A 21,574-nucleotide genomic window follows, 5' to 3' on the forward strand; every position below is an offset into this window, starting at 1 on the left:
CGTAAACATTTATCATCTTTGTGTACTCAAATGACATGGTAATATCAGAAATCGATAATATCATTATTGATATGCAAAATACAGATTAATGTTATTCTATCTATATAGTGCTAACTTTTTACATCAGTTAGTACTATGGTATATAATAAATAATCCCTCAGTCTCAAGTATTCAAATGGAGGGTGTGGACCATGATTTCTTTTTTTTTAAGGTAAACTCAGTAGCAACAAAAAATGACAAAGATTACTAAAAAAAATTTTAACAAAAAAATACAACCGACTTCTATGTCACTACAAAGTAAAAAATAATTGAAAAAATAGTTGGTTTAGTACATATTTCTCAAGTCGGCGCTCATATTAGACACGCTGTTTACATTGTTATCCAACGAAATATATTTTCACCCTTTTTAGTGATGACATACTAACTTTTATATTAATACAATGTAAAATTGTATAAACGTGATCATGAATAAAGGTACGGTCTGAATTTACATTGATTAACCACCCGCTCGCAGGGCGCTGCCACGCCCTGTTCGCTTAGTTTTATATTGTCTTATATGTTCCAACCTTACCTAACTAAATAGTCAATGATGAACTGGCTTTGCAATTTCATTAGAACCTACACCAAATATCTTCAAACATAACTCAATTATTCCCATCGATTAAAAAGTTACATATTTTGACTCCGAGCCACATTATCAGACCCTTAAATAGTCAGTGATGAACTGGCTTTTCAATTTCATTAGAACCTACCTACACCAAATATCTTCAAACAAATCCCAATTATACCCATCGGTTGACGAGTTACATATTTTGTCTCTAGAACCCACTCTGATCCTCATCATATTTAAATGGGACCAACTTGTAGCAATTGTCCACACACGAAATTAAAGGCATTAAAATAGTTTCATAAACGGCGAAGTTATGGCTGTTATATATACATGGGTTGAGGAGTTCCCCTCATTTTTTTCAGAACCCATAGATGGATCCTAACCGTATGGGTGGGACCAACTTCCAGCTCGTCTCTACACAATAAAAGAATAATTAAAATCGGTCCACTAACGGCGGAGTAATTAGTGTACATACATAAAAAAATATATACCGGCCGAATTGAGAACCACCTCCTTTTTGAAGTCGGTTAAAAATAATTATGTTTTATTAAAATAATTGGATTTTTTATTTTAAAATTAAGTATCATTTTCGGTCACCTCATGTACAGTAGGTATATAAAAAAAACGAGAATAAACACTGATTACAATTATATCAATCTATCGGCAGTATGAAACTGTTTATTAAAGTAAAAGTGAAAAATATATATCACGATGACATTTATCTCTGACATGACATGACAACTAAAACTGTCAAAAGTGTCAGTGCCGTTCGTTGAACTACGTGTTGCCTTGCAACCGAGTCCAAAATTAAATACAAAATAAATTAAATCAAGAAAACAAAGGGAATGTGAAATTTCAATAGAAATGATATTTTTTAACCTTTGGTCTGTTCTGCAATGGTATCTAAGGCCTTTTATCAAATGGTTTTTAAGAAAAACTACTAATCTGTGTGAGTTACAACGAATTTGCTATGGAGATAAAGTCGGTGCTCAAAGGACGACAAATGTGGAGAATTCTTTAATGTTATCACGCACACGAGCTGTAAAAGAAGTGGTTTCTTTCTTGGATTCCATTGTATCGGAACGAAGATTTGTACCAGCAAATTTACGGGATGTACTAGATCCATCTGTAAATATTATCGTAAGAGTTAAAAAGATCAATCCAAAGTTGCATGTTCCGTTTCTAACATCATTCCGAAGATGCCTAGAACAAATCTGGTGCTACAAACAACTAATGAATGAAGTTGAAGACATACGCAAGACTCAGTTTGATAGCAATAATTCTGAACATGAAGATAAATTGATGAGACTGTGGTCTTTACTTGTACCAAACGAAGAATTAGAGGCTCGTGTAACTAAGCAATGGCAAGACATAGGTTTTCAGGTAAGATATTTTTTGATAATTAACATTTCAAAGTTATGTTGTTTCTGTAAAATTATCCCAATAAATATCCCATTATGAGATGAAAAATATTGTTATTACTTCGAGGTATTTTTATTAATCTTACCGGCATTCCATGCAGTAAAGCCCGAGGTCTAAAGAGTCCAAAATAGTAAGCCCAGGTGTGTGGAATTATTTTTTTATAGAAACTAAATTTGAATTTATTGTGAAATGATTACCAAAAGAAAGAATCATTCAATAACCTCATTTACCATTATAATGCTTATAACTTTTTTCCAGGGTGATGATCCAAAAACAGATTTCCGTGGCATGGGCCTGCTGGGATTAGAAAACCTTTTGTTCTTTGCTAAAGAATATCCTCAAGCATCGAGCCATGTTCTGAGCCATTCCAAACATCCAAAGTATGGCTACACATTTGCAATTGTAGGGATAAATTTGACATCAATGGCATACTACCTCTTAAAAGATGGGTCTGCTAAAACATACATGTTTAATGCAAAACATCATTTACCTGATATTAACTTATTTCATAGATTTTATTGTTACTTGTTCTATGAGTTTGATAAACTGTGGATTGAATCGAAGCCACAGAATATTATGGAATTCTCAATGATATTTAAGAGGTTTGAGAATGCTATTAGAACAGAGCTTGCTGACCCTGCATCAGTATTTAGAATAAATATTGAAGTAGATACAATTTAAAATTATTACTAGTCAATGTCTATAGAGTGTTAGAAAAATTTACACAAGTTGCTTTATAAAGACACTGTGGTGCTTCGTGTTCACTGATCTCTGCAACTATATCACAATTATTATTCTGATGCCTACTAATAATTTTAATTCCATCAGACTTTTCTATTTTATATAACATATTTGTTTTGATGTATACAGCAATATTTTCAATGTTTTTTAACATTTCATTTAAGAAACATTACAAATTGTAAAAAGAATTTTATTTTTACTAACAAAACATTACACAACAAGGTTGCATGTGTTTTTGATATAAAATATAAAGTATGTGTAAACTGCTTTTAATATTTATAATATAACCAAGATTTGACACAGTGAATGGTAAAATGGTCACTGCATAAAATTGAAGAGCACCAGTATAACCTGTACTCACAATGAGTGGGCCTGAAGCCAATACTTTGCGAAGTTATAGATTTATATCTAAACTGTATCCTGGTGTTTATTTTGTAATTGGTTGTAATACCATTATCTTACTATTACTTTGCTTAACATGCTCTGCAAAAAAATGCAAATTTTCTATAACCAATCCACCAATCCAATACTTATGACACCATAAATGGGGTATTTGATTTGACTAATGGTGTGTTTATTACTTCTTAACTTAAACCATAATCCCTTCTATTACTTACTTGTATTAAGTTTAGACATTCATTTTAATTTCAAAAATTAAGTCATATAAAAGTAAGCATAAGTTTATTTTTTGAGCAAATCGAAAGCCCATTATAGTAGCCGGTAACTTAAATTAAATTATTGGAAAATTCTTTCACACATGTCAATCATAAATTTGGAAAATATGCATATTACATTGCAGATATGTTGTACTCATTTTGGACTAAAATTGAAATACTTTTATAAACTTGAAATATTATTTGTAATTATAATTTAAAAGTTACACATAATAAAGGTTCAATTCAAATACGCTAATATGAGTTTTGCATAATTGAATGTGATCAGATCTAATACCAATTTATTCATGTGTATCAAAATATATTATGTTCTTTTTTAATTAGCAAACTCGAAAGTGAATACTCGAAAACGTTTTCATAAAATGTTGTACATTATCTCAATCATTTATCTTTCATTTACCTTACTTTCTACTAGATCTGAATTTACAAAGAAAACCAAGAGACAAAAATTAACTATGACATTAAATCACTAGAACGTTTCTAAGTATTGTTGTGTGCATATATACATAATTGATTTTACTGAGACAGAAATGACCATGACATGAAATAAGAATGTTTCTTTCTAGGTACAGTTAAGTGTGTATGAGTCATAACTAATTTTACAATTTAGTTGTATAGATTTTATGATTTGAACATGTATGTACATGTGTGTGGATATTTTTTATTGGGGAAAAGTTACAAACTATAATGCTTACTATGAAATAAAACATCAAGTTTCATTGGGCTCTATGTTTTATTATTTATTTATTTATTATGATATCACAATGCATTTACAAGCTTAGGTACATACTTTTAATAAAAGATTTAATGGGAATGTCATTTGTTTTATTTTCTGAAAGAAACCTAAGTTATCATATTGTTACATTATTGTAACTACTTATACACAACAACCGCTTTGCACCAAACAGTGATACCTATATTTCAACACAACTTAATATACATATCAATGTCTACATTGCTTTTTTTGACAACAGATTGTGAAAGAGGAAAATTAGAGAATATAATAAGCATTACATTGGTTTCTCGGAAATGACAATAATGATTTAGATGATATCTCGTATTTTTCCTCTTAATCTTTACACAATTATACATAATATGAGACGCCTTTAATATTAACATATTCAGGAACAGACACATTGTTGTAAAAGTAGAATCACAGCTGTATTGTATAAATGCAAAATAACAAAATATTTATCTTAAAAAATATCCATTAACCAGAGAACTTTAGTTTTTAAACGAGTGAAGCAGTATGATGGCCCTGGCACAAATAATATGCTACATATTAATCAGTATAAACGACACTTCCATTGAGTTAAATAATCAGTTTTAATATAACCAGGAAACAGACCAAAATCGCAACAAACCCACATATACATTTCACTAAATATATTTTTCTACAAAATTTAAGCAAAATACAAATATATATCTAAGTTGTAACAAAATAAAAAAAAATCACCAAATCTAATGGCATTCAGCCATGCCTTAATTTATTAATTTAGTATATTTACACAGCAGACAAAATGTACACCAATTTTACTCTAGCATCATTAGTTCGTAATCTAACTATATATTATGGAAAATAATGAAGCTGAATTTCAGGTTACTACATATTGACTTCTTTCATGATTGTTGAAAAAAATCACAAATATGTATATTACTTAAGTAGTAATTTAAATACATATCGGGCATATATTCAATTTATAATATCTATATAAATAAAGTAAAACATTTCAAATTAGAAAAATATTATTTTAGGGTCGAAGTATCTGTTGCCTGAGAGTTCTACTTATTATTGTAAATTTTTGACAACTAATTTATTTATAACTTGATTCTGCTACTTTAGATTCATTATTGTTCTGTATTTAAAATTCCAAATGAAATCTACAAGTGTAGTATTTATTTACTCTTCTTTTCTTTTTTTGAATCTTTTGCAGGTCTAGATTTTCCAGCTTTTATCAGTGCAATTAGTGCAGTAATACCCACAAGTCCAAATCCTGCTAAACCTATCTGCCAAACCCAAGGATACTTAATTGCTAAATCTAAACCATAATTAACACTGAGTTTCAGAAGATTGACACACCAGTCCACTAATTCATCACTGAAACAAAAAATAACACATAATAATGTTGTGTTTCATTCATCCTTCAATTAACATTATTCTAAAAGATAGTAGGTAGAATCAGTATGGTTTGAGCAGGAATCTAGCACTAGCCTAGCTAGTCCAGTGTGAAGTAATTCAGCATTTTGGTGGAAGGGTATGCATGCCGGCAGCCTTACGCATGAGGCAAACACCTTAGGTTTCAAGTGGGACAATAAATCTGTGATCAACTTTAGGTCGAATTTGTTTTTTTAGAGTAATTCCAAGATGATTTTGGGCGACATTAACCACTTACTTATCAGGTGGAGACATTCTTCAACAATCTTAAAAAAATATAATCTAAATAAATTATAATTAAAATACTTACAATGGTGAAGCTAAGAGTGGTACTGTTTCACCTTTTGCATTTTTATACCAGTCCTGGGCAAAAATCACAAATGATTTGACATCATTCTTTGGCAATTCATACCTATATACCTTGCCTAAGCGGAAACTGAAAAATAAAATATGACAATCATAATATGACAAAAAAATACAACAACAGTAATGAAGATGATGATGATTATGCTTTACTTACAAGAGGAAAGCTGGTAGTTTAGTCACTTTGAACCTTTTAGCTGTGGCAGCTCCAGCTAAGTTAGCATCAACACGAGCGACATTTACACGACCTTTCAATGTCGCTCCAACACCTTCCCAAACTGCATGCAGTCTCTGACATTCTACACAGGATGCTCCATAACTGCAATAATATTTGACAGTCCAGTTAAATCAACACATACGACAGACTAACATCTTAAGCAGAGTTTATATACAAGTATAGTCCGTGCCAAGCTTCTAGGCCGTTTTGAAGTTGTTCCGAGCACATATAGTCATACAATTTGCTATGGAGATGTGATTTCTTTATTCAGTGCGGACTAGCAGTTTAACACGGACTATACATGGAATTTCTCTGCAGTCTCCAATTGGTGAGTGACTGAATTGCAGTTAGCTTTGATCAGTGACATTGTCGTTTGCATTTAAATATGACCAAAGTGACCTTATGTAAACACATCATTGCAGCTGTACATATTTTAAAAAGATTTACGTTTTTTCAATAAAATTGATACTTACAACATAACAAACCAGTCTCCAGTGGTAGCTCCAGTGGCAGCTTGTGTCATGTGTTCAAATATTTTGTCAGTAAGTTCCTTTACAGCTGGCGCCTGATTCTTTTCGAAGAATCCATATACCTCATTCTCATCTGGCTCACCTAATAACATTAAAGGTGATATTATTAAACAAAAATTTTATTATTTAAAAAAAATTCAAGAGTCACGTCTATGACAGCGGTATATAAGTGTATATTATGTAAATAATTAAACATGAGAAGTAGGGAATTTAATACCTACATAGCTATAAGTGACTAGTTAATTTCTATCTATTACAAAAAGAGAAATATATTTAACTTGATCAAAGCACTGTGCTTCATTACAATTTCTTCAATTCCTATAGAATAAAGTTTACTCTTTTTTAGCACTTAATGTAGAAATCTAAATCTATTGTAATAAGTAAAAGGTAAAGTACCACTAAATAGTAAGGGAACACCATGTCTAAAGAACACTAAGGCAGGCTCCTTGGTAGGACTGTACAGGCGTGCTAAGTGGCTGTTCTCCACCTTCACTGTGACTGCGTTCAGGTTCTTGTTGAAGTCGTCCTGCAAGCTCTCCAGATTCTGTGCAAACTGGTCGCACACATCACACTTTGGCTTTGCTGCAAAATTAAGCACATTTGTTACTTAAATATAATGAATATTGTTTTATTTTCTTTTTATGTCAGAAATGTAGTAAACTTGCGCCTTAGTAAGTAATGGATGTTTTAAAAAAATATATTAGTAAATTTAATATTAATTGAATTATTCAACAACCAATACATCATATTTTTAATTTCAATAAAATTTCACGAATCTAATTGAAATTTCACGTCGTATTTGACTTCCGTGTCTAAGAAAAAAAAATCTCTTCAAATGTATCAGGATTATGATGAGGCCAAAACTCAAAGTACCATGAACATCACTTATAGTAAGTTAAAAATATACTTTACTAACAGAATAAGACTATTAATTTTTCCTTTTCTTTGATCAGTTGCAACAGGTCATCATCGCTTACACTAGACAAACTTTGACTATTGACATTTAAAAAAATACTTAATGATAATAACACGTATGTTAACATGAACATTTTGGCAAAAAATAATTTAATTGTTAAGTTTTTAACTTTTAAAATGTTTAACCACAATATTCACTGATACCACATTGATATATTATTGATAATATGACAATGAATGTCAACGTCAAACTGAATTATCAGCTATGTGTGAGTTGAACTTGTATAGTGAAAGTTCCGTACCGTCAATATTTAATAATGTTTTGTTAGGACACTGTTAACGGTATGGTCTGCGCCAAACAGCTAGTTCGTTTTGAAGTTGTTGCGAGCAGGTGCAGTGTAGTTTGGTATCGCAACGCGATTCATTTCTATATTCAGAGCGAACTAATTTCGATGGTGAATGGGTACTGGCGACAGTACCTACCCATTTACCATCAAAATTAGTCCGCTCATCAGGTTGATTATGGACACCTATAATCAACCTGAGTTACCCCACAAATGCGTCGCTACAACTGAGGACGAAGCTGAAATGCCTCGGGGCTCGGATAGGTATGTTTCACTTACCACTCCCTTCAAACTAGAGTTTAGTTTAGTTCAAACTAATTAGGCTAATTAGGCTGCAGCCTAGGGCGCGAGGATCTCGTCGCCAAAATTGTGTCTTCGGCACTATTCATTTCATGCTAGAAAACAAATTCAAAACTAATATATTACTTTTGAGGTCTATCGTAACGGTGGGGGCGCGTCTTCCTAATTAGCCTAAGGCGGTCAGAACTCTTGATCAGTCGCTGAGCATACAGTATACACGGTTATTAGTCAGAAATATTATTAGTGTGACGGTGGTGTGGCTGGAATCAAATCACAGAGGGTTCGACCATCTTTGCTGAACTTGACAACAAACATTCATGAGACTTGTACAAATTTTCATGACATTCGGTTTTTGTAATTAAGGCGTGAAAATGTACCGAACAAATATATATTCGCATTTATAATATTAGTAAGGAAGGGTCAAAGGTTTGGAATAAGGTTATTCTTTGCAATTTCCCTGATGCTCCAAATTTTTGTGAGTACAAAGGTTCCGCAAATAAACCTAAAACCGCTGAAAAATCCAGATTGTTTACATGGGGCCCCTTATTTTTATTTTTTTTTCAGGCAATGATATAAAATATGCAAGTGGGTGTGTCTGATACGATTCAAAAGGGGCTACATCTCTATTCATCATATATTCAATGTTAAATAGGGTCCTGCTACTACTGCTTTTGCCCTTGGGTACGGATCTCTAAAATGTATTTTATTTATTTGTTTCTCCTTTCTCTATTTGTTTATGGCGCCAGATGTTCTATAGGCAATATTAGTCTATGATAATGGCGCGACCAGACTTGGCATTGCCTATTCGTATTGTTGTAATATTTGCCAAAATACTTGTTTTACATATAAATCTTCACCTACACAGTATCATTATTTCGTTATAGTCTGCGTAAAATTGCTAGTCCGCTCTGAATATAGAAATGAATCGCGTCGCCATAATAAATTGTATGACTGCACCAGCTCGCAACAACTTCAGAGCGGACTAGCAGTTGGGCGGGGACTATACTAGTATACTACTACCACAGTATAAGGATATACCTTATACTGTGCTACTACTCTACACTATCTAAGTCGCTAATGTATGTAACGCCGTAACTAAATTTCATATGTAATCTGTGTTTACCTATTTATGATTATACGAGAGCTGTAAGGTAAAGTAAAAGTTAAGTTGACTTTTAACAAGATTATGTTAGGGTAGAATTTTGAATAGGTATTCAAAAATAAATGTTTAAGTTGTTGTTACGATATCAATTCCTACTTTATTTACGTTTTCTTTCTAACTACATTGCTTCCAATGTATTAAGTCGGGTGATAGTTTGACTTATATTTATACATTATCAAGATATTTGGTCGTTTATGTTGTTAAATCAATAGATTCGTTATAAGGTTATCAAGTAAGTACTCCCGATTCGCATATACTTTAATTCAACCTCGATTCGGAGACTACTTATTAGTCTTAGTATTAGGTATGTCATACTGCAAGTTTTAAAAAAGAAGGAGCTAAGTAAGATGACTCATAACATTTGCTCTTGATTAGTCTTGTGCGGGATTTAGTGACTGGTACACTTTGTTATTTATCTTTTAGTTAAATCAATTTATCGAGCCACAATGGGTGACTTAGTGGAAGAAAAAGTTATTATGACCCCAAAAAGTAAAACATCGACGTCTACGATTCTAGTAGTCGAAAGAAAAGTCATAGAAGCAGAGCCCAGTGACAAAATTCATATTGCGGGCGGTGATCATACAGGAATAATAATAAACAAGGAAAAAGTATATGGTGAGTAGATAAGACTATATTTAGTTCACACTAGCTCTTTTTGGCATCTATGTCCCCTTATCCTGTTTGTGACCTTGTATTAACAATCACATAATAACTTAACTGTATTTTACTTATAACCAAGTAGTACTAAAATAAAAAAAAAACAAGATGTAAATAGAGCTACTTAATTTTTCCTTATCAGTTAATTAATTGCATTAATATACTGTAATAGTCTTGTTCCATGGGCTTTATAAAAATATATAAATATAAATTTCATTCCATCAAAGTTAACTTATTTGCATATTTAATTCTTATTACAATGTAAATATAATGAAGCTACAAGAATTTAATGATGAAAGTTTTAAATTATTAAAATAATACAAAATAATGTACCACTGAGACTCGTCCTAATTACCACTTAAGCTTAATTAAACGCTTTACCAGTGAATTAGTGTTATTTCTTTGACACCACTGACAAAGTGGGTATACAGATAAAGGCATCTTATATCAAGATATGGAGGGATCAGTGTTGCTTATCTCTATAATATAGACTTATCCATTTTGATTTTTGACACTGTAGATGTAAATAAAAATTATTAATTTAAGTGACTTATAAAGCTTTTGTGACATGTTGTGGAAATTGATGGCATTTGAAACAAAGTATTGAATGTATATTTATTATTTACCATATAAAGTAAATTTGTTATACATTACCTTTCAGAAAATGGTGTCACTGAGCCGTGCCATGCTCAATTGGAATTTTGTGTCTATCTCGTATCTGCGGCCACTGGATCGCACACAAGAGAGGCTAGAGCCTTACGATTCTGGTTTAAGCCTGAAGTGGCTCTACATGATTGTCCGCACGAAGCCCAAGCATTTTTCAGAGAACTTGTGAGCCCTCAAGACTTTCCTAAAGGTAATAATTCTTATGATCTCTTTTATGCTATGGAAATAACAAGCAGGCATACTGATAATACTGAAAAGCAGTTTTAACAATGTTATTGTGAGATGGATATAGATTTGCTATTTATTAACAATAAATATAATAGTCTCTTGAGTAGAAAGTTTTGACTTTGTGTTATATTTCTGTTTGTTAGTTCTATTATCCCCAGGAGATTTCTTTGGAATAATATTTACTTGGCGTGTTGTAGTGTTAAATGTGTGAGTATGGTTGGTAGCACAATCTGTAATACAACCCCCATCATACCACATATAACCAGATTTTTTCTGTATTTCTCTTGTCACTGAATATCAGTTAAGCTGCAATTAGACATCTTAAAATAAAAGGTGTGCTTTTTGTATTTACAGATTATGTTGGTTTCATTAAGAAGATAATGAAGTTGATGCAAAATAAGTACCATCAGTTAAAGATCTTAGAAGTTGAGCTTCGCCAAGAACTGTGTGGGCCACCTCCACAAGGTTTGTATAGTGTGATAATGTTACACGAATTTGTAGTTCCATAATTAATGTGTCCTATTGAGCTCAGGTCTTTCTGGGTGACTGTTGCTGAGATCAGAGATCACGTCCAGGATTCTCATTTGGGGGGGAATTGACCCAAGCGAAAGTAGTCAATGGTGAAAAACAAAGTTCCACCTATTTCTGATATTTTATCCTAAGAAGGTCACAGTTGGACCTACACCTAGTTGGTTGTTGGTTGGAGTTGGAAGTACACATTTTTGGTACTCATATCTTTAAGTTGTGCTCTAGCTCCTTAGCCAACTGTAGACTCACCATTGGATAGGGACATATGTAATACCTATATAGTCATGGTGGCTACAAAGTCTGCAGAGTTTCACATAATATACTAAGAGTTTGTAAGCTCTTTGACAAGGCATAATAACAGTCAGCTATCTATAATATTAGATGATTTCACATTGGATAATTTTATACCAGGTGCTAGCGAATACATACAAGGATCAAGCTTAGTACCGCTTATTATTAATATTTGCTTTCATATTATTTATTATATGCAGACCTATATGCTGATCACTTACTTGAAATAGTAGTCTAATATCCAAAGATGCAAAATATAATCATGAATTTAACCAAGGTAGCAATATGGTAAAACATGTATTATTTTTTACTATTATCATAATAATACTTGCCTGATACTCATATTGATATTATTAATCTTATTCTTTAATTTATGGTACAGAAACCAATGGGGATATAACCAGTAAGAACATTATATACAAGTATTTTAATGGCTGTATGTATATTTTATTATATTGTGCATGTGTTTTGAATTCAAACACTCTAAACATGATTTAATCATGAAAGTAACAAGTGTAATACTGATATCAAATTAACAAATTAAAACCAATTTAGACCCCATCCCCACAATAGTCCATTATTGGTTAAGTTTTTCTATAATAGGAGATAGTAATTTGCTGTGTGTCAAGCATGTGAACCGAAGTACATTTGTCTAGAGTTAAAACGAAACTTGTAGTATTGATTGACCTCATATGTATTATGAACACATAATGATGTCATACTCCTAAATATTAATATAAGTAATAAAGCGTGTATGTGTGCTGTAACTCGCTGGTATGATCTAATCATTTGATTGTGTGCAGATTTATTTTATTACAACCTTTATTGAAAAAAGCGTCAGTACCCGCATCCTTATTTCATATTTGCATGATACGGACGTCATTATGAAACAAGATTGTAATTTATGTACTCAATAAAACACAAGTACAATTTAGAAACTTAATAAAACATATCGTTTCCACATATACTTGTAGAACGCGTACTATATATATATGCAAGTCTCATAAAATCAGACTTATGTAACATCTGAACAATAAACAGTTTCAAGTAGAATTTATTTTAACATATATTTTAGGTATATATGTATATATGTTACACATCATTATATGTTGTAAAAGTATTAATTATTCTTATCAGAATTTATTATTTTCCTATTATAATGTAGAATATGTATATAATTTTAGTTTTATAAATTACTGTTGTTTGCTTTTTAGCTATCATCTAAATCAATATTTTATAGATTACCGATATTGATGTGTTATTGAGCATGAAAAACCATTAACATTTAAAATGTTAAATTGCTATTATTCGTTATGGAATTCATAGATAGATAATATTTATTATTAAGTACCTACTTATCTGAACTTATCGACCTATTTTTTTTCACAAGGACATTATTAATTGCGAAATTTATGTTCGAAACAATTTATTAATGCAATGATGATACTTAAATTTTTGTAATATAAAACGACATGTATGTTAGCTATAACTTTTCTCTATTTCATAACCCTTATCTCTTAAAATTAGTTATATTCACTCGTCTAACACTCACTCTTGCTTATTTCTCTCTAAAGTGTGTTTTCAAAAGCGCTTTACAAGTGTTAATTTTTAATATTTAAGTTTGATTATGAAATACACTAATATGAATGTGTTTTATAGCCTTCATAGAAGACACTGCAGTTAATCAAACACCTGTGATTTCTGAACAAAGGGTCTTAGACATGATTGAAAATGCCTATCCTAACCCACTAACTGTTGAGGACTTTGTAACGTAAGTATACTTTGAAAAGTTTAGCTAAAGTAACTGCAGCACTTTTTACATCTTACTGCTGGCTATTACCATATCTGGGGGGACCTGGGAAACAATATTTGCGCGTTGGTAGAGAAAATCATCGGTTAGATTACGTTGTGAATCATTGAAAACATGAATTACATGTTAATAGAACTCCTTGTGATTCGACTACGGAGACTTAAGGTAGCAATAAGTAAACAGTAAGACAAAAAGTTTTCAACCAAACGACAACAAGTCTTTTGAGACGATAAATTTACGTCATATCCTATAGAAGTTCGTAAACCAATATTTTTCGTAACGTAACATTTACTTTTTTAGGGTTGGAAAATGGTCGAAAACGGAAGTAAAAGATGCCTTGGAAGCTTTAGAAGAGAAGGGTTTGACGCGTGCAATGGCTGAAGGCCTGTACGTACGCCAACACAGTGTTGACACGCAGGTAATCTTAATAATTTGACAGTATTCTAATTTTCACAAAAGCATTTTCTTAATATTCGTGATAAAATAAAATGTTTTACTGTCATCTCAATGTAATAAATTAACTTTGGTAAAGGGAGATCCCGCCGGGCTAGGTGATCATGCCCGGAGAGCGGATGTGCTCCGACAGTTTCAGTTCGGAGCTTGTACATATGCAAGATGTTTAGAAAACTTCGATAGCGTGATTCAGAATACTCGTGGCGCCATCTCTTGCCAAATAGTTGAAGTAATACTTTTAACGCAGTTGAAAAAATTATGAAGTTGAATATTTAACATCACCGACATCTAAATAGACTCCATATACTTGACTAGTACATGTCGCAAGTTTTGTAGAAAAGGTTACCAATCTTTTTGTAATAGTTTCACTTCGTGTGCGTATACATTGATACACGCTCTAGTGGCTTGGGGGGGGGGGGGGGGGTCCGTCCCGGACTTCCCAACACAGTTGATAAAAAAAAGGTCTTCAGAAACAAACAATCTATGAAATGTTATCACTAAGTTAAAATAAGGTCACCGACTCACCCATATATGATTTTGTAAAATCAAATAAAGTTTTTACACTTTTATGGGCCCTCCAATCAACTTTCCGCCCCAGGACTCGGAAGACCTTGGTCCGCCACTGGATACACGCACTATTATTTATGTTTGTATGAAATACGCTAAATTGCAGGCATAATTACACACTCTTAATATTTGTTATTTTAAAATCTATCAGTACAGCACTGCTGTTTGCTAGTTCGAAATATTCCTGATGAATATTATCATAGATGTCACCTGTGTGGCAATTGGCTACTTGACACTTTTTGGTAAACTGTTTTAATGAATTCATATACGTATTATATATGCCTTTCATTGATCATTTTTTCGAAAAAAGGGCTATTTATTAATAAAAAACATATTTTTATTACGGTAAACGGAACGTTACGCCAAAACAGGCGGTCAAGTGTCATTTCGTAGCGTGACGTCAAAACATTGAAAATATAGAAATAAACTTCGACGCTACACATACTTCAGGGGAAATCTTGGGAATTATTTAACTTTTATTAGTACAATTGCAAGAATGTCAAATTACAAGGCGTGTGCAGTGACGATGTGTTCAAGTACGATCGCTAAATATCCTAACAAATTTGCTTATACAAGTTCCTAAACCCAAATCTCATAAACGTTAAAGAACTTGCAGATTCTTATATGTTTAAATCCTCTGTTTGCAAGCAATGACATTTTATACTATCTATGTAAGTATTATTGAAAAAAAGGAATAAATTTAGTGATTCGTCAATTCCAAATCATTGGAACGGGACGTAATCAAAACAAAACAGCAAGTGGAAGTATTCATATATTTAATATATTATATAGATGTCTATGATAAGAATAGAATTATAAGACGTCTATGAGAATTCTATTTTAAGGGCCCATTCTGTAATTAATAGGACACAATTAAAATATTTCATGACTGTGTTATTAATGATGGTGCATGTGCACTGATTAAGTTACAAGACTGTATAATTAAAAATACATGATTTGCTAATATTAGTATTTTATTAACCGATTTCTTTGTTTATTTGGTTTATATGGTTCTATATATATTAGTGAGTACACACAGTAGAACTTTTGTATATATTTATCATATGTTACAGTTACAATAATTACTACAGATCACCTAAGCTAAATTTTTGTGCTGCTTGCGTGTCTGCTTTTCTTCATTACTAAAATTATTTTCCGTAACAAATGGATATATATTTTTATCACTGTCATTTTCAGAATTAAATTGCAATGCAATAATAGGAACTGTATGGTCACTTTTCTTCCTTCATCTTGTTGGGTAGGTTATGCAAGTAAAGAAGTACTATTTCCCGTGTACTTTACTTTATGTATTTCAGACTGGTGCCCACTTTCGAAACTTTTGGCTCCTCACTTCTTCTAGGCAGGACAGTCATCACATTTTCATTTTCATTGATGTACCTTGTGTTCAGGACAACTTTTACTTTTCATGAAACACAAACTTGCCTTCCTCTTAAACTGCACATACTCTATAACGTCGTCACTATACGATTGTCGGGAAGATCTGTAAATATAAATATAACCAATTAATAACCTTAAAACAGTTCACATAAGAATATAAGTATATTTAAAAAAATCTTAATAATCACTTGAAGACAACCTTTCTTCTGTCTGAAGTCAGTTAAGAAATGTTTTAATTGTCCGATATGATTAAATGTAAATATAAAGAATGTTTTACTTACGTTGTTTATTTGATATTTCCATAGGTTATCTCACGGAAGTTTTTGTATCCATTTTGATTTATTGCACTGCATATATGGAGATTCTTTAAGCAGGTTCACGCTATCAGCTTTAATATAGTATGGCTTCATTTCGGTTCACAACATATTATAAATTCAACCAACTCTAACAGCAAATGATTTAATTATTATTTGTCTTGTTTGGTTTCGATGTAGTGACGTCACATGACATTTGAGGCAGCACTGTCGCCGTTTTGGGATTTAAAATCCACAGATAAACAATCGAAAATTTCTTTTTAAAAATTAAAATACTTAGAACGTATTAAAAAATAAACGAAATACTGCATAATTTATGTTTACTTATAAGCTATCATATCCAACATATTTCATATTTTATTGTTATAACTGTCAAGTACCCAATTATACACTAAAATTGCTCTAAAAACATGTTTATTACGTAGGTGGTGAAACAAATGCCGCGATTGTGTTCCTCAAGACAACCTACTATAGCTGTTGTCACTGCTTTGTATTGTGAGAAGCAGGCAGTCGATGCTATGATGGACAATCAGGAGACCTATGTTCGATACACTACTGTTGGTAAGTGAGATGATGTACTTTATATTACGGTATTACAACCATTTGTGAAAAGTGTTTCAAATTATTCTGAAGTAGTTATAAATGACTTATAAATTATCAATTTGCATTTTCTCGAGGAAACGCTAGCCGCCATTCTGATTGACTCGTGACATGACGTCATTGCATTAGTAAATATTTTATAAAGCATATTTTAGATATTTATAAAATTGTAAATGGAAATTCACAATATTCCTCTTACTGAATTATGATAATAAAAAATCGATTGTTGCGTTGTTTGCGTATTAGAAAATCTATCATAAAAAATAATTTTAGATTTTTCTATAATGGTGTATAATGCCCTATTAGATCGATGCAATATCCTACAATAGCTGCAGGTGCTCTGACTATAAACTTATAAACTATAATTTCTTGAAAGATGATTTTGTTAATGTTCATCAATTAACCCCTCGTTCAGCTCGTAGGCAGGTGATATATGTTTAAATTTTGCAGATGGATAAGTATATCACCCTTACAATATCCTTTAAACCAGCCCCAGCTCACAATTAGCGCAACCTTAAGGGTTTTACCACCTTTACACAAAATAAAATATGAGCTTGTTTATAAATTAGCAGATTTCATATAATGTTTGTATGAAGAAGGATAATGTTGCATTTCTATAACACACGTGTTAATATATTTTATCCCCACGTTCCAACGGTAAATGTGAATAGTGAACTCAACTATAGCAAAGGATGCTTGGGTTTTGTATTCCATAATAAAGGTAATGTGTGCTCATTAACATATTCATTATTTTAATAATGGAAAATAAAAGTATCACCAGTCATAACTCTGTTGATGTGGTGCACTTATTCCAAGCAATTCCTGAGGAATTAAGGTAAAATAATATTTCAAAGATGTTTACATGATCTAGAAATGAAATTAATGAAGAAGTGAAGGTATATTCAAGAAAAAAAAAACATTTTCTATCATAGATGATTTAGTCATACATAATACAAATAAAGGGACAATACAAATCTACATAAATTGCGTAGTTTTATGTATTAATTAAAGCATTACAATAATACAAATTGTAAATATGAATACTTAACATTCGAGTTTGCGCAGCAAATCTTTCACTACGCTATTATGATTTTTAAAGTAATTTTAGACTACAATGAAAATTACAGATGCTTGGCAAAGGATTTATAATCGCTATGATGACTTTACATTAATACATTTTTAATACAAACTCTTTATATTGTATGGCTGTGTTCAAATTCACAGGAACTAAACTAAATGCATCAAAGTCTATTTACTATAACATATAAAATAAAATATAAATTATTGTAATAATCGTATGTAACTAATAACTGCCTTGTGCGGTAAAATAACTTTAATGTAACATGCTTAACAATAAAAATAATAACAATGTGGTGGGACTTTACAAACAGTAATATAACATAGTAAAATTGTAAAATACACAACTCATGTTTTCTCACACTCCAGGCTATGGCATACAAGAACATCTGTCATCACAATCATTATAAAAAATAAAAACAAAAACTTAACAGAATATTGTTTAAAGATACATAAAATTCTAGGTTATTCGTCGAAAATAATAAAATATTTGTATGCGAAGCATATTTTTTTATAACAATGTACATATGTTTGACAAGAGCTTGAAACACATATATCAAACTCTTAAAAATTGCAGCAACTACACAAATATTACAATATTTTATGGAAAGTACTGATATTTTCTAAGAAATATATTCTTCAAGTTCAAAACTGTTTTATGCAAATTGAAATTGTAAGTTGTCAACCTTCTCTACATCACCATCCAATTTCAAATATTTGATTCTGGAAATATGGTGTTGAAGTTCAATGCATTTTATAAATGATAGGCCAACCTCGAACTCCATCTGTGTATTATTAGTGTCTTCATCCTGACTAATCCTTATTTTTATTGTGATGGTTGATTCTGGATCATTGTAATTTGGAACTGAAAAAAAGGATGGGTATAAGTTTCATGACTATCACATGCATTTGCTAAGAATAATTTATGATTCATTTTTTTATCAGTTAGATTCAAGCTCATCGTCACAGAATTGTATGCAGCGTTACATTTTCAACTTGCATACTTGAAATGTTTTGTAACATATCTCTAGTGTCTGCACATTATTTGCCTATTAGTAGTATGCTTACTAGCATACTACTAATAGGCAAATTATGGGGGTTTACTAACCCCTCATCAACAAACAGATTCTCATTTTTTGCTCTTATAGCAATTTTTTTTCGCTTCTGAAGATGAAGTAAGGGATATACAACTTAAAGAACTATTCATTGCCACTTGTTAAATGTTCTAGCTATTATTATGTTATTAAACAGTTAGTTTTAAGGCAGTGCAAACTTAACGGTTGAAGCTTGACCTGTCAATTGTGGATTCCGAGGTCGAACCCAGGCATGCACCTCTTATATTTCAAAGACATGTGTATATTATAATTTAAATATCATGTAATAACAAATAAACGAAGCGAGGAAACCTACATGACCAAGGTGTGTAAAATTTATCAATTTGTTTTTGGCTAGCACAGTGGATTATGGCCTAACACTCTGAGAGGAGACCCGTGCCTAGCAGTAGGACAGTGATGGATTAACACTGAGCTTGAAGTTTTCTTTTTAATTTAAAAAAGGAGCTGTATAATGTGTCAAATTTGTTTTTAAATAATTTAATTACATTCAACTTTGTTAACAGTGTAACATAATGGATAAATATTTTACAAACATAATAATTACCTATACTTATTGGTGTATTGAATTCAGGATTCTCTGGTTCAATAGATTGTGATATTCCATTAACTACTGTTTTCAATTTTATTATGTTTTGTGGAAAGTGTAATTCTATAAGTCCAGCAACATTATTTTCATCTGCCTCGTTAAGTCCATTATCTCCGGTTAGGCTTAAGGATATCCTGAAACATAGAGACAAAAACACTATTGCATTGGCTTTAAAATCGGTGTATTTTAAAGAATGTATGAACAATGAGTAGGTAACCCTTATTTACTCATTGTTTATACATTTTATCTGATAACTCCTTTCCTTAGGGAAGTGTATTAAAATACTAATAAGATTTTTATTGCATCAACAGGTTATTGATATAATGAGGTCCGTAAAAACCACATAGGAATATTTTTAGATATTTATTTTCCTGGTATTGATGGTGTTATCTGTAAATTGTAGATATAAAGATAAGAGCCATACTTGAATACATATGCATTGCTATTCCTGAAAATGTTAAAATATCTGACACGCATAAGGAAAATCAGTATTATCACATCCTTTACAACGAGATTACAAATCTTTTTAGCTTTGGAACGTCATATGAACACCTTTAGGAAGCTTAAGGTATCACTGGAAGACTTTTAAAAGTGGAAATTGTTAAAATGAAACAAAATACAAAAAAATCTTACTTACCACTGGGGACTCTGTAAAAAGACACTTTTTACATTTATTTCATCTCCAATATTTAGTTGCCTGGGAAGACTGAACACGATTCCGCGTACTGATTTTGGCCACATGTTATTATGTCTGTTCATCTGAGAGCCATATACTTCGTTTTCTTCACGAATTCTGTAATAACAATAAAATCGCCGATTTAAATAATAGTTGATTTACGTCGACACAAATCAGTCATAATATAAAATGATGTAATCGACTAAAATAATACTGTTAAAATATCAATAAGTAATACTTGTAATATAAAATAATTTAAACATCAATTAAAATATAACCTAAATAGCGCGTCGATTTACCATGGTTGTATTAAACTGGTTTACTCGTGGACTTTACAATACAATATGTAGTACATATTTATACCTTTACAATGCACAACTATTTTCACCGAGTAAAATAAAACATTGTATACGGTTTGCTCCTTTTGGGGAAAAGTCAATCAATATTATGACAGGCTGAAGTCGGACTGACAGTGACATTAAAATCTTTAACATTGTAATGTTTTCTGTGAAAAAGAAACGCAAGAATTTAGGTCTCCAAGACCAAGTGGGGAATAACTTAACTTACAAATATTTTAATTATGATAATTTTCAAACCGTACCCGGCCGCTATGCAATCACAACAGGCCTTCAACATTTTAATAAACTGACACTTTCTATTTCTTATACACTGCAACTTTGAGGTATTACACGTCTATACTGCTGGAGAATCGATTGAAGATGTTGACCTAACACGGAATTTTAATTTGGGATGACGTAATGTAGAAAAATACGCGTCACTGCACACACCTCGAGTTAACAGCACTGACGTGCGCTCGCGCAGTTATACTACTCCGATGTATAGTAGGTAGTCGATCAGAAGATTGAGATTTGATACTTCCCGTAGCTTTTTGCTCTTAATGCTGGCGACTCGCGGCAATCTAGTCTAACTGAACAATACACAGATTTAAATCCGTAGATATATCCGTTGATATAACGACGGTAATGTCGGTAATGAATATTGAACAGTTATCTAGGTGATTTATATTGGATTGTGCAATCTTGTTAAACTTATGTTGTTAAGGTTTATCATATTTGCAAGTACTTGAGTAAATACTTATGATAATAATCGTAATACTTCTACTTAATGATTGGCAAATTAATAGGTAACTTTACGTAAAAACCAAATGTGTATTT

The 21,574-nt window shown here is 31.6% G+C and overlaps 4 protein-coding genes and 1 long non-coding RNA gene across 7 annotated transcripts in view; 2 read left to right on the forward strand and 3 right to left on the reverse strand.

Moving 5' to 3' along the window:
• The first annotated feature begins 1,365 nt into the window (after positions 1 to 1,365).
• LOC140750010 (ELMO domain-containing protein 2) lies at positions 1,366 to 4,261 on the forward strand. The gene is made up of 2 exons (XM_073083293.1): positions 1,366 to 1,993; positions 2,291 to 4,261. Exons 1-2 carry the CDS (start codon positions 1,475 to 1,477, stop codon positions 2,711 to 2,713), a joined length of 942 nt encoding a protein of 313 aa, XP_072939394.1. The 5' UTR covers positions 1,366 to 1,474; the 3' UTR covers positions 2,714 to 4,261.
• On the reverse strand, positions 4,162 to 7,866 carry LOC140750009 (protein disulfide-isomerase A5). Its single transcript, XM_073083292.1, has 6 exons — positions 7,629 to 7,866; positions 7,109 to 7,294; positions 6,656 to 6,794; positions 6,123 to 6,284; positions 5,913 to 6,038; positions 4,162 to 5,545 (listed from the first exon to the last, which is right to left on the reverse strand). The coding sequence occupies exons 1-6, from the start codon at positions 7,759 to 7,761 to the stop codon at positions 5,344 to 5,346; spliced, it is 948 nt and encodes a 315-aa protein (XP_072939393.1). The 5' UTR covers positions 7,762 to 7,866; the 3' UTR covers positions 4,162 to 5,343.
• A 1,454-nt stretch (positions 7,867 to 9,320) lies between these two features.
• The window catches only part of LOC140749990 (uncharacterized), a 32,517-nt gene continuing 20,263 nt past the window's right edge, over positions 9,321 to 21,574 (forward strand). The window contains exons 1-7 of one of the 3 annotated variants that reach the window (XM_073083269.1): positions 9,321 to 9,422; positions 9,857 to 10,048; positions 10,752 to 10,946; positions 11,339 to 11,449; positions 13,463 to 13,574; positions 13,914 to 14,031; positions 16,771 to 16,906. In XM_073083269.1, coding sequence (XP_072939370.1) covers positions 9,880 to 10,048; positions 10,752 to 10,946; positions 11,339 to 11,449; positions 13,463 to 13,574; positions 13,914 to 14,031; positions 16,771 to 16,906 — 841 coding nt within the window. In that variant the 5' untranslated portion in view covers positions 9,321 to 9,422; positions 9,857 to 9,879. The other 2 variants (XM_073083270.1, XM_073083268.1) reach the window with 2 other exon arrangements.
• On the reverse strand, positions 15,673 to 16,727 carry LOC140749993 (uncharacterized). Its single transcript, XR_012103147.1, has 2 exons — positions 16,313 to 16,727; positions 15,673 to 16,134 (listed from the first exon to the last, which is right to left on the reverse strand). It is a non-coding gene; the product is annotated as an uncharacterized LOC140749993 (long non-coding RNA).
• LOC140749992 (uncharacterized) lies at positions 18,677 to 21,181 on the reverse strand. Its single transcript, XM_073083271.1, has 4 exons — positions 21,001 to 21,181; positions 20,361 to 20,516; positions 19,682 to 19,857; positions 18,677 to 18,887 (listed from the first exon to the last, which is right to left on the reverse strand). The coding sequence occupies exons 1-4, from the start codon at positions 21,033 to 21,035 to the stop codon at positions 18,679 to 18,681; spliced, it is 576 nt and encodes a 191-aa protein (XP_072939372.1). The 5' UTR covers positions 21,036 to 21,181; the 3' UTR covers positions 18,677 to 18,678.

Source organism: Epargyreus clarus, unplaced genomic scaffold (genome assembly GCF_041222505.1).
Source record: "Epargyreus clarus isolate Ecla_fem2 unplaced genomic scaffold, WU_Ecla_fem_2.2 ptg000019l, whole genome shotgun sequence".
Lineage (NCBI taxonomy): Eukaryota > Metazoa > Arthropoda > Insecta > Lepidoptera > Hesperiidae > Epargyreus > Epargyreus clarus.

What these genes read in the sequence shown, in the direction of transcription:
- LOC140749992 (XM_073083271.1), bottom strand. Translation starts at nt 21,035, where the DNA reads ATGTTGAAGGCCTGTTGTGATTGCATAGCGGCCGG. An exon ending in TGTGATTGCATAGCGGCCGG is followed by an intron (nt 20,517 to 21,000) that starts GTACGGTTTGAA and finishes TTGTTATTACAG; the next exon opens with AATTCGTGAAGAAAACGAAG. An exon ending in TTTTTACAGAGTCCCCAGTG is followed by an intron (nt 19,858 to 20,360) that starts GTAAGTAAGATT and finishes TCTATGTTTCAG; the next exon opens with GATATCCTTAAGCCTAACCG.
- LOC140750009 (XM_073083292.1), bottom strand. Translation starts at nt 7,761, where the DNA reads ATGTTCATGTTAACATACGTGTTATTATCATTAAGTATTTTTTTAAAT. An exon ending in GGAGACTGGTTTGTTATGTT is followed by an intron (nt 6,285 to 6,655) that starts GTAAGTATCAAT and finishes ATATTATTGCAG; the next exon opens with TTATGGAGCATCCTGTGTAG. An exon ending in AAACTACCAGCTTTCCTCTT is followed by an intron (nt 6,039 to 6,122) that starts GTAAGTAAAGCA and finishes TTTATTTTTCAG; the next exon opens with TTTCCGCTTAGGCAAGGTAT.
- LOC140750010 (XM_073083293.1), top strand. Translation starts at nt 1,475, where the DNA reads ATGATATTTTTTAACCTTTGGTCTGTTCTGCAATGGTATCTAAGGCCT. An exon ending in GGCAAGACATAGGTTTTCAG is followed by an intron (nt 1,994 to 2,290) that starts GTAAGATATTTT and finishes ACTTTTTTCCAG; the next exon opens with GGTGATGATCCAAAAACAGA.